This window comes from Carlito syrichta, unplaced genomic scaffold (assembly GCF_000164805.1).
Source record: "Carlito syrichta isolate Samal-C Ts95f unplaced genomic scaffold, Tarsius_syrichta-2.0.1 Scaffold287886, whole genome shotgun sequence".
NCBI classification, from domain to species: domain Eukaryota; kingdom Metazoa; phylum Chordata; class Mammalia; order Primates; family Tarsiidae; genus Carlito; species Carlito syrichta.
Genome location: NW_007231982.1, coordinates 26,185 through 38,281, shown reverse-complemented (window position 1 = coordinate 38,281; position 12,097 = coordinate 26,185). Strand labels below are relative to the sequence as shown.

The 12,097-nt window shown below is 43.1% G+C and overlaps 1 protein-coding gene across 1 annotated transcript; it reads right to left on the bottom strand.

The window, feature by feature from the left end:
• Positions 1-8,925: 8,925 nt before the first annotated feature.
• On the bottom strand, positions 8,926-11,216 carry FSHB (follicle stimulating hormone beta subunit). Its single transcript, XM_008053116.1, has 2 exons — positions 11,028-11,216; positions 8,926-9,239 (listed from the first exon to the last, which is right to left on the bottom strand). The coding sequence occupies exons 1-2, from the start codon at positions 11,184-11,186 to the stop codon at positions 9,009-9,011; spliced, it is 390 nt and encodes a 129-aa protein (XP_008051307.1). The 5' UTR covers positions 11,187-11,216; the 3' UTR covers positions 8,926-9,008.
• Positions 11,217-12,097: the final 881 nt, after the last annotated feature.

The following is a 12,097-nucleotide window of genomic DNA, read 5'->3' as shown; positions in this document are numbered from 1 at the left end:
TTATCCTGTCCAATTCCAATCAGAGTCTGCAGTAGTAGTTATTTTAATATCCGACAAGTATTTCTTGCGCACCTACCATATGTCAGGCTCAGGAGTTCTAGGTTCTGAAGACGGAATTGCAAACAAAAACTAGTCCCTGTCCTCAGGTAGTGCTTAGAGTATAGAGGACTTACCATCAGGAACAGACATTAAATTATCTCCTGAAAGCATCTTGAGATTTTAGTTGTTACTTCTGCCAGTCTATCTGTTTCGTAAGCTATCACTGAATGGCGTAGACAGCCCATAAGCCATCCCATTTCAGGTCTCATGATTTATGAGTGTAGCTAGTGGTGTCAGGATGGAGCTGGAAATACCAACCCATGTAAAACAAAGATTTGGGCTATGCATCTTGCTAGGAAGAGCTAGGCACACTTTTTGGGGAAGAGAATGAGAAGTTTTGGTAGATGTATTTTTCATTTTCTATTGTTGCCATTATAAATTATCACAAACTTGTTGGCTTAAAATAAACTTATCTTCCCATTCTGTAGACTAGAAGTCCAACACAGGATCCCTTGGTCTCCCAAGGTGTCAACTGGGTTGTGCTTCTTTCTGGAGGCTTTAGCGGAAAGCCAATTTCCTTTCCTTTCGCAGTTCCCAGACGCCACCCACATTCTTAGGTCATGGCCCCTTCCTCCGTCTTCAAAGGCAAGAGTGGCAGGTCAAGTTCATCTTGACAGGAAGAGCTAGGCCCCCTTTTTGGGGAAGAGAATGAGAAGTTTTTATAGATGTAGTTTTCATTTTCTATTGTTACAATTACAAATTATCACAAACTTGGTGGCTTAAAACAAACTCAAATGTATTATCTAACCATTCTGTAGATTAGAAGTCCAACACAGGTTCCCTTGGTCTCCCAAGGTATCAACTGGGTTGTGTTTCTTTCTGGAGGCTTTAGAGGAAAGCCAATTTCCTTTCCTTTTGAAGCTTCTAGATGCCACCCACATTCTTAGGTCATAGCCCCTTCCTCCGTCTTCAAAGCCAAGAGTAGCAGGACAGGTTCTTCTTATATGGTTTCCCTCTCACCTTCTTCCATTGTCACGCTTCCCTGGGACACAATTCTTCGGCCTCCCTCATCCACTGCTAAGGACCTTTTAAATCATATTGAAGTCACTTGGATGATCTAGAATAATCTTCCCATCCCAAGGTCCTTAACATTAAGCCTATCTGCAAAGCCACTTTTGCCTTGTAAGGTAACACAGTCACAGATCCAGTGATTCAGAGCATGAATTTCTTTGGGGGTCATTATTCCGCCTATCACATCAGGACACCAAAGCTTAGAGTTAAAGAGGCCTGATGCTGCCTGTGAAGGTGCCTTCACCCTTAGCTGTTCCTGCCTTAGACGTTGCTTGTCTTATCACAACATGGACCAAAATCATGTCAGACCAGCTGGCAATATAATCATTTCTGTTGTGACTGGATGTTTGTGTCTCTCAGAAAGAAGTTGTTTTTCTTTTGAGTCGGAATCTGACTCTGTCGCCCAGACTGGAGTACAGTGGCATGCTCATGGCCACTGCGGCCTCGATCTGCTGGGCTCAGGCTATCCTTCTGCCTCAGCCTCTTGAGTAGCTGGGACTACAGACATGTGCCACCATACCCGGCTAATTTATTTATTTATTTTTTCTAGAGACGAGGTCTCGCTATGTTGGCCAGGCTGATCTCGAACTCCTGGCCTCAAGTGATCGGCCCACATCAGCCTCCCAAAGTGCTGGGATTGCAGATGTGAGCCACCATGCCTGACCTCTTTTCATATCTTGCTAGTTGATTTCTCAAAATGTATAAGGCAACATAACACGATGTTAAAATGGACATTTTAAGACTTCAAGATGTAATGACTTTCAGATATCAAAATGAACCCTGAGAGACAGATCATCCTTTAGGAATTTTAGAGTAGGTGGCCAAAAAAATTCGTAGAGAACACCATCAGTAAGGGATTAAAACATGTAAGTGCTTGGAAGTGAGATGATTTTACGAAGAGGAATACTTGTGAAGTATTTTGTACAGAATTCCTAACTTATTCCCTATTGCTAAGGAGGTAAGATAGAGAGGTATGTGCTTTTCACTTCAAGTTCAAGGGAGGGAGGCTTCATGGGGCCACTCAGAGAGCTTCATGGACAGTCCCCAGAGCTGTTGGAAACAGTGACTAATATCTGACTCACGCCTGAAAAATCTGAAAGTGAAGATGCTAGCTTCAAAGTAGAGGCAAGGATCTAGAAAGCAACTGCTCTCTTCCAATACAGAGTCACTGTTGCAAAAATTCTGGGGACTGAATGGGAAACCTGCCTTAGGAATATCTGTTTCATAGAGGCGCCTTCTTGGGAAGTTTCTTGACAGAGGCTTGAGACACAGTGTTTGGTGGAGAAGCGAGGGGGTCAGGAAAGGCTTGCCTGCAGAGATGCACTCCTTGCTGCCATGAAATTGTATTGGGAGGCCCGCAGACGTGCCACATAAGAACACAGGCACCTGTTTGGGGAAGAGTCAGTGTCAAGTGGCTACCAGGGCATCAGAGCAGGTGGCCATCTTTCTGGCTCCTCCTCTGTGTTTCCCTGTATTCCAATCCAGTAGGGGCCCTGTGACAGGGAATTGAAGTTCCAGATGCGGGGGGCGGCGGGGAGAGAGTTAAAAGATTATGGCTCTACTCCTCCAAGGATGGGGCATATTTAATATTTGACTCAGGTTTGCCATTGTTGTGGTTCGTGGGGACTGGAAGTTTGATGACTGTTGTGTTTGTGAAGTGATAACGCATGCTTTATTACCCCAAGGGATCGTTGATGCCATCGTAGCCTGATTAGTTTTCATCTGGTGGCAGGGAAGGACAGCTGCCTATAAGAAATTTCAAGGGAACAGTGGGAGAACAAAACAAAGTTGCTTTTAGGACCATACTCCATGAGTCCTGTTTAACTAATATATGGATAATGGTGGCATTTAATATTCATATGTTGGGGCCAATGTCTGCAAAATGGACTGAATTCAGATCGATATGCCTATCTTCATAAGGATGAGTCACCTTTTTTTTCCTCCTCCAAATGCAGAACAACCACTTAAAGCTTTTCATGACTGCTAAAAATGGTTGTTTCTGACTTTAGGGAAATATTTGTTCCAGATATGGTGGTCAACTGGCCTGCCGCATTCAATTGCCCTTTCTAGATTAAACTATCTTCGCACCTCCCCCTTGCTCATCAAAAATAACAGTATCATGCTGTTCATGGCTGCCGGGGAGTCGCTGAAGAGACAAAGGCTGTATCCTGCTTCCCAAGGCAGCTGCCATTAGGGTCCCCAGAATCTACCATGGCAGTATTTAGTGGCCTTCATTGTGGCCTTGTGTGAAAAATGCTCTACCCAAACAGGGATGACAACAGTTGGATCAATCAAATCTGTTCTCTTGGGAATTTAAGCTCAGAGGTGCTTAAAGAGAAGTTCTCATTGATGCTGGGTGCTGGTGTTGAAAGGGGACCATAATTAAGAGCCACGTATGTACTGAGGTATTTGGGGCTGCTAAGCAGAGAAATGTCGCTGGGTGTGGTGGCTCAAGTCTGTCATCTCAGCACTTTGGGAGGCTGAGGTGAGAGGATTGCTTGAACTCAGAGATTCGAGACCAACCTGAGTAACATGGTGAGACCTCGTGTCTACAATAGATCAAAAGATTAGCTGGGCATGGTGGCGCGCACCTGAATTTCCAGCTACTTGGAAGGTTGAAGCGGAAGGATGGCCTGAGCCCGGGAGGTGGAGGTTGCGATGGCCATGAGTGTGCCACTGCACTCCAGCCTGGGCGACAGAGTGAGACTCTGATTCAAAAAAAAAAAAGAAAAGAAAGAGAAATGTCAGGAAGGAGACTTGGAGACTCTTAGGCAAGAATGGCTGCCTTGACCCTTTAGGCATTCTAGTGTTCTTTTGTGTTTTTTTTTTTCTCTGTCTCCGAGATGGGCCCCTCACGGAAAACACATCTAAGCAGAACCCTGGAGGGCGAGGAATATCTGCCAGCTGGATAGGTGGACTGGAAGGAGATTCCAGGCAGGAAACACAGACGCAAAGCTGGATGCGTGGGAAGGCCTGGGACCTTTGGGGAACGCTGAGCCCTCATGGACCTGTTAGGAGCAATGGCACCTGGATCCCCTTCCGTGTGCCTGAGGCGTGCCATTGACTTCTAGGTGAGACCTTTGAGTATCACTGTGCCTCAGTTCCCAAGAAGCCATTCTAGTTCAAGTTCCAGTTCCATGGGCAACCTAAACATAGAACCAACCTTTCTTGTAAAGATTTGTGATGTCCTTGGCCACCAGAGACGCTCTGACTGGAGGAGGGTCATGAACTTGACTCAAGGGGGTGGACTGCAGCCGCCCCTCCCCACGGTGACGGCATCCGTGCTCACTTGTTTCTCAGCTGCTGTGTGTGGGCTTTTGTTTTTCTGCTTATTTTAAGGGCAGCTGACGTCCTAAATGCAGCATTGACGATTATTTTGGTTTGTTCTGAATGATGGTGGACTTTTTTGTCGTTTAATCTGCGCTGCTTGGCTAAGTACTCAAGTCTTTTCCCCATGGGCAGATAGACCACATTCTATTGACAGGGTTTTAACATGATTATGTGCATTGCTTAAACATGGCTCAGACTGTCTTGTTAATATTATTATTGATATTATTTGCTGGTCTTTTTTAGCATCTATATTGAAAATATTAATGGAGAAAAGAGAATTTTCCTCCACATTTTATTTGTTTAATTTAATTTATTAATTTTTTTGAGTCAGAGTCTGACTCTGTCACCCAGGCTGGAGTACAGCAGCACAGTCAGGGTTACCTCAGCCTCGACCTGCTGGGCTTGGACGATCCATCCACCTCAGTCTTCCAAGTAGCTGTGCCACCATGCCCAGCTAATTTTTTGATTTATTGTAGAGATGGCGGACTCGCCAAGTTGCCCACGCAGGTCTCAAACCCCTGGACTCAGGCAATCCTCTCACCTCAGCCGCCCAAAGTACTGGGATTATAGGCATGAGCCACCGTGCCAGGCCATGCTCTAGATTTTAAAATATTATATTAAGATGGAAATAAATAGAGCCCACATAGAGGAGCAGAAAGGCATCCCTCCCCGTTCCTCTTTCTTCTTTCTCATACTCGTGAACTCGGTGTTTGTTATTCTTATCTACTGGTCTCACTTCCATGGAATTCGAATACTGCTGACCTACTGACCAGCTTCCAATCAGAGTCGACCAAATCCCTTGTGGGATGAAAGGCATGGTATTCTGCTTAAAGAAATTCAGGAATGGAAAACTCCCAGTCCTCTTTCAACCTTCATGATTAGGTTGAACAGTCTCTTTAGGTTTAACAGCCTCTTGGTGTTAGGGGAGGAAGGAGATGAGAAGCTAGAGCAGGGTCGGGCATGGTGGCTCATGCCTATAATCCTGGCATTTTGGGAGGCCGAGGTGAGAGGATTGCCTGAGCCCATGGGTTTGAGACCAGCCTGGGCAACTTGGCGAGACCTCATCTCTGTAATAAATCAAAAACTTAGCCTGGCCTGGTCACACGCGCCTGTAGTTCCAGCTACTTGGAAGACTGAGGTGGAAGGATCACCTGAGCCCCAGTAGGTCAAGGCTGAGGTGGCTGTGAGCGTGCCACTGCACTCCAGCCTGGGCGACAGAGTAAGACTCCAACTCAAAAAAAAAAGGAAAGACGTTAGAACAATAGGGTCCATTCAGGACCATACTCATGATTCAGGTAAGAATTAGAATTTTATGCTGAAAACAATGGGAAATTTCATTTATTCATAGGCACGGTCAAAGTTGTGGTTTAGAAGGAAAAGTTCCTGAAGCCATGTGAGGACGGCCCAGAGACAGGAAAGACCCCTGCCATAAGGCTGAGAAGAGATAATATGGAATAAATCCTGGCAGCTCTGGGGATGGGCCTTAGCCCTGACCTGGAGAGCTCACAGGTTTCGTACTTGCTACTTCAGGTAGGATTGCTTTCCAACTTAGCATAGGGCGTGCCTCAGGCAGACACTTCTGCTTCCACCTAGCATATTGACCTTGACCTTTTTAGCTAAGTGGTCAAGAGGTCACTCTCTCCATCAGGATCATTGCTTCGTCAAACTCCTTAGCACTGGACATGCATTATCTGTTTTAATCTTCATAGCAACCATGTGAGTTAGTTACCATCTTTACTCCATCTTAAAAGAGAGAAAAAAGAGACACAGAGTGGTTTACTACCTCGTCCGAAATTACTAGAAAAAGTCTGAGATGAATTGCTTTTAACTTCAATTTGACTTTACCATTTTCCTACATTGCTTTTCCCAAGTGATAACCCCAAATGAATATTAATTAAGGAATTACTATGTGCCAAGCACTGTTCTAAGTCCCTTACATGTAACATTCCATTGAATCATCAACACAACCCTTTGAAGTAGAAAATGTTGGCTTTATTTTATAGTTGAGGAAACTGAGGTAAGATGATCAAGACAGCACAACCCTGGAGCCTGATCCTGACTCTTTCTAATGTGAAGGCTTATTATTTTATTCTCCACAATGACAGGAAGAAGAAAAAGGCGGTGTTGTAATTTAAATCATCATTAATAGAGCCTTAATGTTACTGTGCAGCTGTAAGCCACACCCAATACCAGATTTGAATGGACAGAGCCGATTATCAATATCCACAGTTTTGCACCTGTCCTTGCCAAAATGACCCCTTAGTATAGTGGAGAAGTCAAGGAGAGCTGGCTAGGCGTGAGTGGTTGGTGCTCCAATCTTGCTTCTGCTGTGAACAATCTTTGTGATTTCTATAGTCTGAATGCTTATTTCCCTCCAAAACTCATGTTGAGCTCTAATTCTTACTATGGTGGTATTAAGAGGTAGAGTCTTAGGAAGTGATTGGGTCATGAGGGTGGAGCTCTTACGCATGGGATTAGTGCCCTTAAAAAAGAGACTTTGGGGTTTCTGCCATTTCCGCCATGTGAGGTAACAGGGAGAAGGCACAGTTACTATTTTACTTTTTGTGTTAGAGTCTCACTCTGTGCCCAGGTGGGAGTGCAGTGGCATGCACACGGCCACCACAACCTCGACCTGCTTGCTCAAGTGATCCTTCTGCCTCAACCTTCTAAGCAGCTGGAACCACCGATGTACATCACCACAACTGGCTAATTTATTTTTATTTTTAATTTTAGAGATGAGGTCTCGTCAAGTTGCCCAGGCTGGTCTTGAACCTCTGGGCTCAGGCAATCCTCTTACCTCAGCCTCCCAAAGTGCTGGGATTACAGGTGTGAGGCACTGCACCTGGTGCACCATTGTTGAAGTGCGGAGTCAGTCTTTACTAGATGTCAAATCTGCTGGCACCTTGATCTTGGGCTTCTCAGCCTCCAGAACTGTGAGCAATAAGTTTCTGTTGCTTATTAATTACCCAGTCTAAGCCATTCTGTCATAGCAGCCCAAAAGAATTAAGACAGTGATCCTTGGGTGGGTCACTTAGCATCACTGGGCTTTAATTTTTTCATTTCAAAAATTCAAGAAAGGAACTTGAGATCCAACAATGTCCCCACCTATCTGTGATTCTTTCTATGTTTTTTCCCCAGCTACAGTAGAAAATGACTTTAAAAAATGACAGAAAATTTAAATGACAAAATACTTTAAGAAATGCAACAAAATTATTTTTTAGTGTTTCCAAAGATGAGGGCAAGGAGTGTTTGCAGAAACATTAGAAGTTGTATTTTAATATTTCTTTCTCCTAGAATTATATACATACATGCATGTAAGCCACATCTTTGTACATAAAACAATCCAAATCAACGACTCTGGTGACTAACATCTTTATTAAAAAAATAAGATTTAAATAAATTAAACAATATGAGTGTGAAACAAATGCATAAAGTTAATATCTTTGAAAGAAATCAACCCATGAAATAGTTTTGATATATACTGTCTTGAAAAAAAATCCTAGATTTGGGAGAAGATGGGTAGACAAAAGAGAAGACTGACAGAGACAGGATCCTAGAAAATTCCAATTTTTCCTCCCTTGTTGCTAATTCTTTCTAAAAGAGCTGTTTCTTTATGCAAATGTACTTATAGATAAATTAAACATATTAGGTTGCTGAGATTGCTTTCAAACCTACCTTTAAGCTTTCTCTCTTCCCAAAGGAGTGGATCTTAGAGAGGACAGTGTGAGATTGTTAATTTTTTCATCCTCAAAAGGAAATTTTATAGGAACCTGGTAGCCTCTGATCAATTTGTTTAAGTAATGAATAGATAGTGGCTAATTTTCATAGTTCCAAATTAAAACTCCTTGCTTTTGCTGCTAACAAAGGCCTTGGTAGTAATAGCTTGGATGTCCTGAACTCTGTCAGTCCCATCTGGACTGAGCTATTTGGGAAGATTCATCCTATCTCAATGCCCCATGTGCTGGAAGAGGGGTGAGGTGGGACCAAGGCCCCCACACCCGGCGACTGTCCTTGCTGGAGACAGCCTCATCAGCCCGCCCCAAATGTCCTCTTCCAGCGTTTTCCTACCCTTGGCTTTCCAGATTGTCCTTTCCTTAAGGAAGTCATTGTTGGGTTTCTCACTGAGTCCCAGGCAGAGCGCTAGGCATTAAGGCTACAACCCTGGAGAAAACCCTGACCTTGCTCTTGAGGGTCCAGGAGTCTAACAACAGAATCACTTCCTCTCCAACCATCATCCCTCTCTCTGGGCTTATGAATCCCTCTCTCTAGTAGGAGGGGATTGCCTGAGAAGCTTTCTTAAGATTATTGAAGAGGAAAATACCAATGAGTCTGTGAGTTAAGACTGAATATAAGACTTATAGAACCAGACCTAGGAGTACAGGGCTGAGTGATGACAGATCCTGGCCCTGGCAATCAATTCTCAGAGCTCCCCCTCTGCCAATAGACCAAGGATCAGTGGGGTCTGACAATCCCCTGTGGTTTGCACCCTGGGCAGGTCGCACACACACAGACTTTGTGGACCTCTTGGTCCCTCCGGACAAGGGTAGGTGGCCCGAAATGTCCGCTGTTTATTCTTTCATTTCCCCAAAGGAGCAGTAGCTGGGTCCCAGGCCTTGCACGGTGCAGTCAGTGCTGTCACTGTCACACTTGCCACAGTGACATTCGGTGGCCACCAGATAAGTGTACAGAGAATCTGCATGGTGAGCACAGCCGGGCACTTGCACTGTCTCATACACCAGCTCTTTGAAGGTACATATTTTCTGGGTGTTGGGACGGGCTGGGTCCTTATACACCAGGTCCTGCGAAGTTCAGGAAGGGGATGTTTAGATGACAATATTCTGGAAGTTTCTTCTTGGCTCAGTAATTTATGCTTGCTCTAGCATTTAGTCATTAAAGCCACATGACTGCATTAGTGTTATACCACAAGTCCTAATTGTTCTGGAGATCTATAGAAAATATAAATCTTTCCTGTTCTTACTCCCTATGGCTACATCAAAATGTCAATTATTTTTCAGAATACAAAGGAACTTTAAATTTTGATATAGAAAAATAGTAAAAGGGAAAATATGACTTAAGTTGATTTTTGTACCTAATTGAGAGCTATATTAATGACAACTTAAGCCAAAAACATAGAAATTTAATTTATCAGAAAAAAGCATTTCCAAATACATTGTCCTTATGTATTTATAAAAAAGTAAAAACTACATAACCTTAAATATTAATGCTTAGCTTAATGTGTTTCTAAAGGCTCATTTAAGATTTTAAATACTCCAATGTCTTGTAAACATTGCCCCCGCTGAAAACCTGTACTTTGCAGGGCTCTAACTTCAAAGGACACACAGTTTGCATATATTATATAAGAATTTTTAAGCCAGGCAAAAAACATTTGTTCTGGTACTTTCCAGGAGAAAAATTATTTGCACAGCATGGAGAAATTGGGGCTGCTATTTAATGTATCTTAATATCATCCCCCCAGGCCTATATCCTAAGGAGGTGCAACAAATTATGCAATAAATAGAGTTCGATCAAACTCATTTACCATCAAATAAAGTCTATTTTATTATAAAAGTTGCTATTTTTAATTTCAGTGCATAGCACGACATTCTGTGTGGATTACTAAGGGGTGCCAAAGGAGAAAAAAGAAAACAGAGTGGAAACTGCTTCTTTACTTAGGTGAGTGCAAGAAAGTTGTACACATGCAGAATGACATCTGCATGCAGAATGACAACTGACATCTCTGTGTTTTGGTCTTCTCAATGCTCTCATGAAGGGATAGGTTTGCTGATTTGTGTCTGTTACAACCATTTGCAAGAGTTGATTGTGCTCTCAGGCTCTTTATTGGCATTTATATCCCAGCAGGCCAAGAAGACAATTTTTTATAATGTGGTTGTTTGCATTTTCTTTTCTTTCTTTTTTTTTTTTTTGAGTTAGAGTCTCACTCTGTCGCCCAGGCTAAAGGGCAGTGGCATGCTCATGGTCACCACAGCCTCGACCTGCTGGGTTCAGGTGATCCTTCCACCTAAGCCTTCCAAGTAACATGGTACACCCAGCTAATTTTTTGATTTATTGTAGAGACGAGATCTCGCCAAATTGCCTGGGCTGGTCTCGAACCCCTGGGCTTAGGCAGTCCTCTTGCCTCTGCCTCCCAAAGTGCTGAGCCACTACAGCTGGCCTGGTTGTTTGCATTTTCACATAATTTGGAAACATATTTTCCATCTCTGTGACAAAGATATGGCCTCGATACAGGAATAGCCTTTTTGAGAGTATCATAGGTCCTTCATGACTGAATATATATGCTTCTATGTTTATCTTTATATAGTAAAACATTAACTATAATTTTTTGGCAGATCTGGAGTTGACATATTACCCAACTGATCAGATTAAATCTGAGGCTTTCTTCAATTTACTCAAATCAAATCCTAGACCAAACGTCTAACCCCAAGTCAAAACACAGCCAGTATTGGCTAAGGGTCTCGTGACGGTTAGTTAGGAAACCTAAAACATTGATAAGGTGGATATTCGTGAGGCCTGCCTCCTATAGACCCTGACACTCTCCCTTCCCGCAGAATACAGAACGTGGTACCTACCCGGGTGTAGCAGTAGCCAGCGCACCACGTGGTGTTGACGCTTATGCAGAAGTGACACTCCTCTTTCTCCACAGCAATGGTGATGTTGGTCAGCCCACAGCCACTGCAGCAGATGGCTCTCCAGCAACAGAAAAGGAAGCAAAACTGGACGTACTTCATCCTGGGCTGGGAGGCAAACCATCAAGCCCATTAGAAACCGAGAAACCAAAAAAAGCATTAAGTATGCAAGTTGACCAAATGAAAACTGATCTACCTCCCTTCCTCCACCACATTTTGCTTCAAAGAGTTTGTTTCCTTGCCTTTTCTTTTTCTTTCATTTTATTTTACTTCTTTAATCCTTAGACCAATATTCCTCCTTCTAGTCCTCCTCCTTTTTTGTTTGTCAAAGTAGAAAAACATTATATATCAAAACTCCAGTTTAATGATTTAAACAGAGCAGTGTTTAAAGATTTGAGTATTCCTGCTGTCTGTTGTATAGTGATGACCCTGAAGCAAGTAATTATGATCACTGTATTTTTCTTACCTTATCATTTTAAAGACTACTTTTGCTTAAAAAGAAAATTCTATACTACAAAGTTATTTCTTCAATTTTAGCATCACGTAACTATTGCTATTTGCTTTTGCCCACATTTATTTGAAATAAGACCATGTCAGAAGACAGGCATATGGGTTCATAAAGGCTATTGCTTGCTAACAGCGATGACAATGGATTCACCAATTTAAGAAGCCAGGTTGGCAGGCATACGTTTCCTACACATCCGTAGTAAGAATGCTCTAGACTTGTTTTCCAGGTTCTGAAAAATCTGTAATCTCAAAAGCAGTTGTCACCATTTGAAAACTGCAGATTCCAAGACTCACCTGTGGCTGGCTGCCTTACCTGGGGAAAGCTGTAGACTGAGTCCGGTCCCAGTTCACCTTTTATACAAAATCACGGGCAACCAAATACCTCGTGGATTTGCTGGGTATTACTATGACCAATGCTAGCTTTAAGCTTGTTGTAAGTGAATCGGTGTTTAGCTGAACAGGGAGATCAAGCCGTTCTGAAATAGTCTAAACCCAGCGGATCTGAA

What these genes read in the sequence shown, in the direction of transcription:
- FSHB (XM_008053116.1), bottom strand. Translation starts at nt 11,186, where the DNA reads ATGAAGTACGTCCAGTTTTGCTTCCTTTTCTGTTGCTGGAGAGCCATC. An exon ending in CTGGCTACTGCTACACCCGG is followed by an intron (nt 9,240 to 11,027) that starts GTAGGTACCACG and finishes TGAACTTCGCAG; the next exon opens with GACCTGGTGTATAAGGACCC.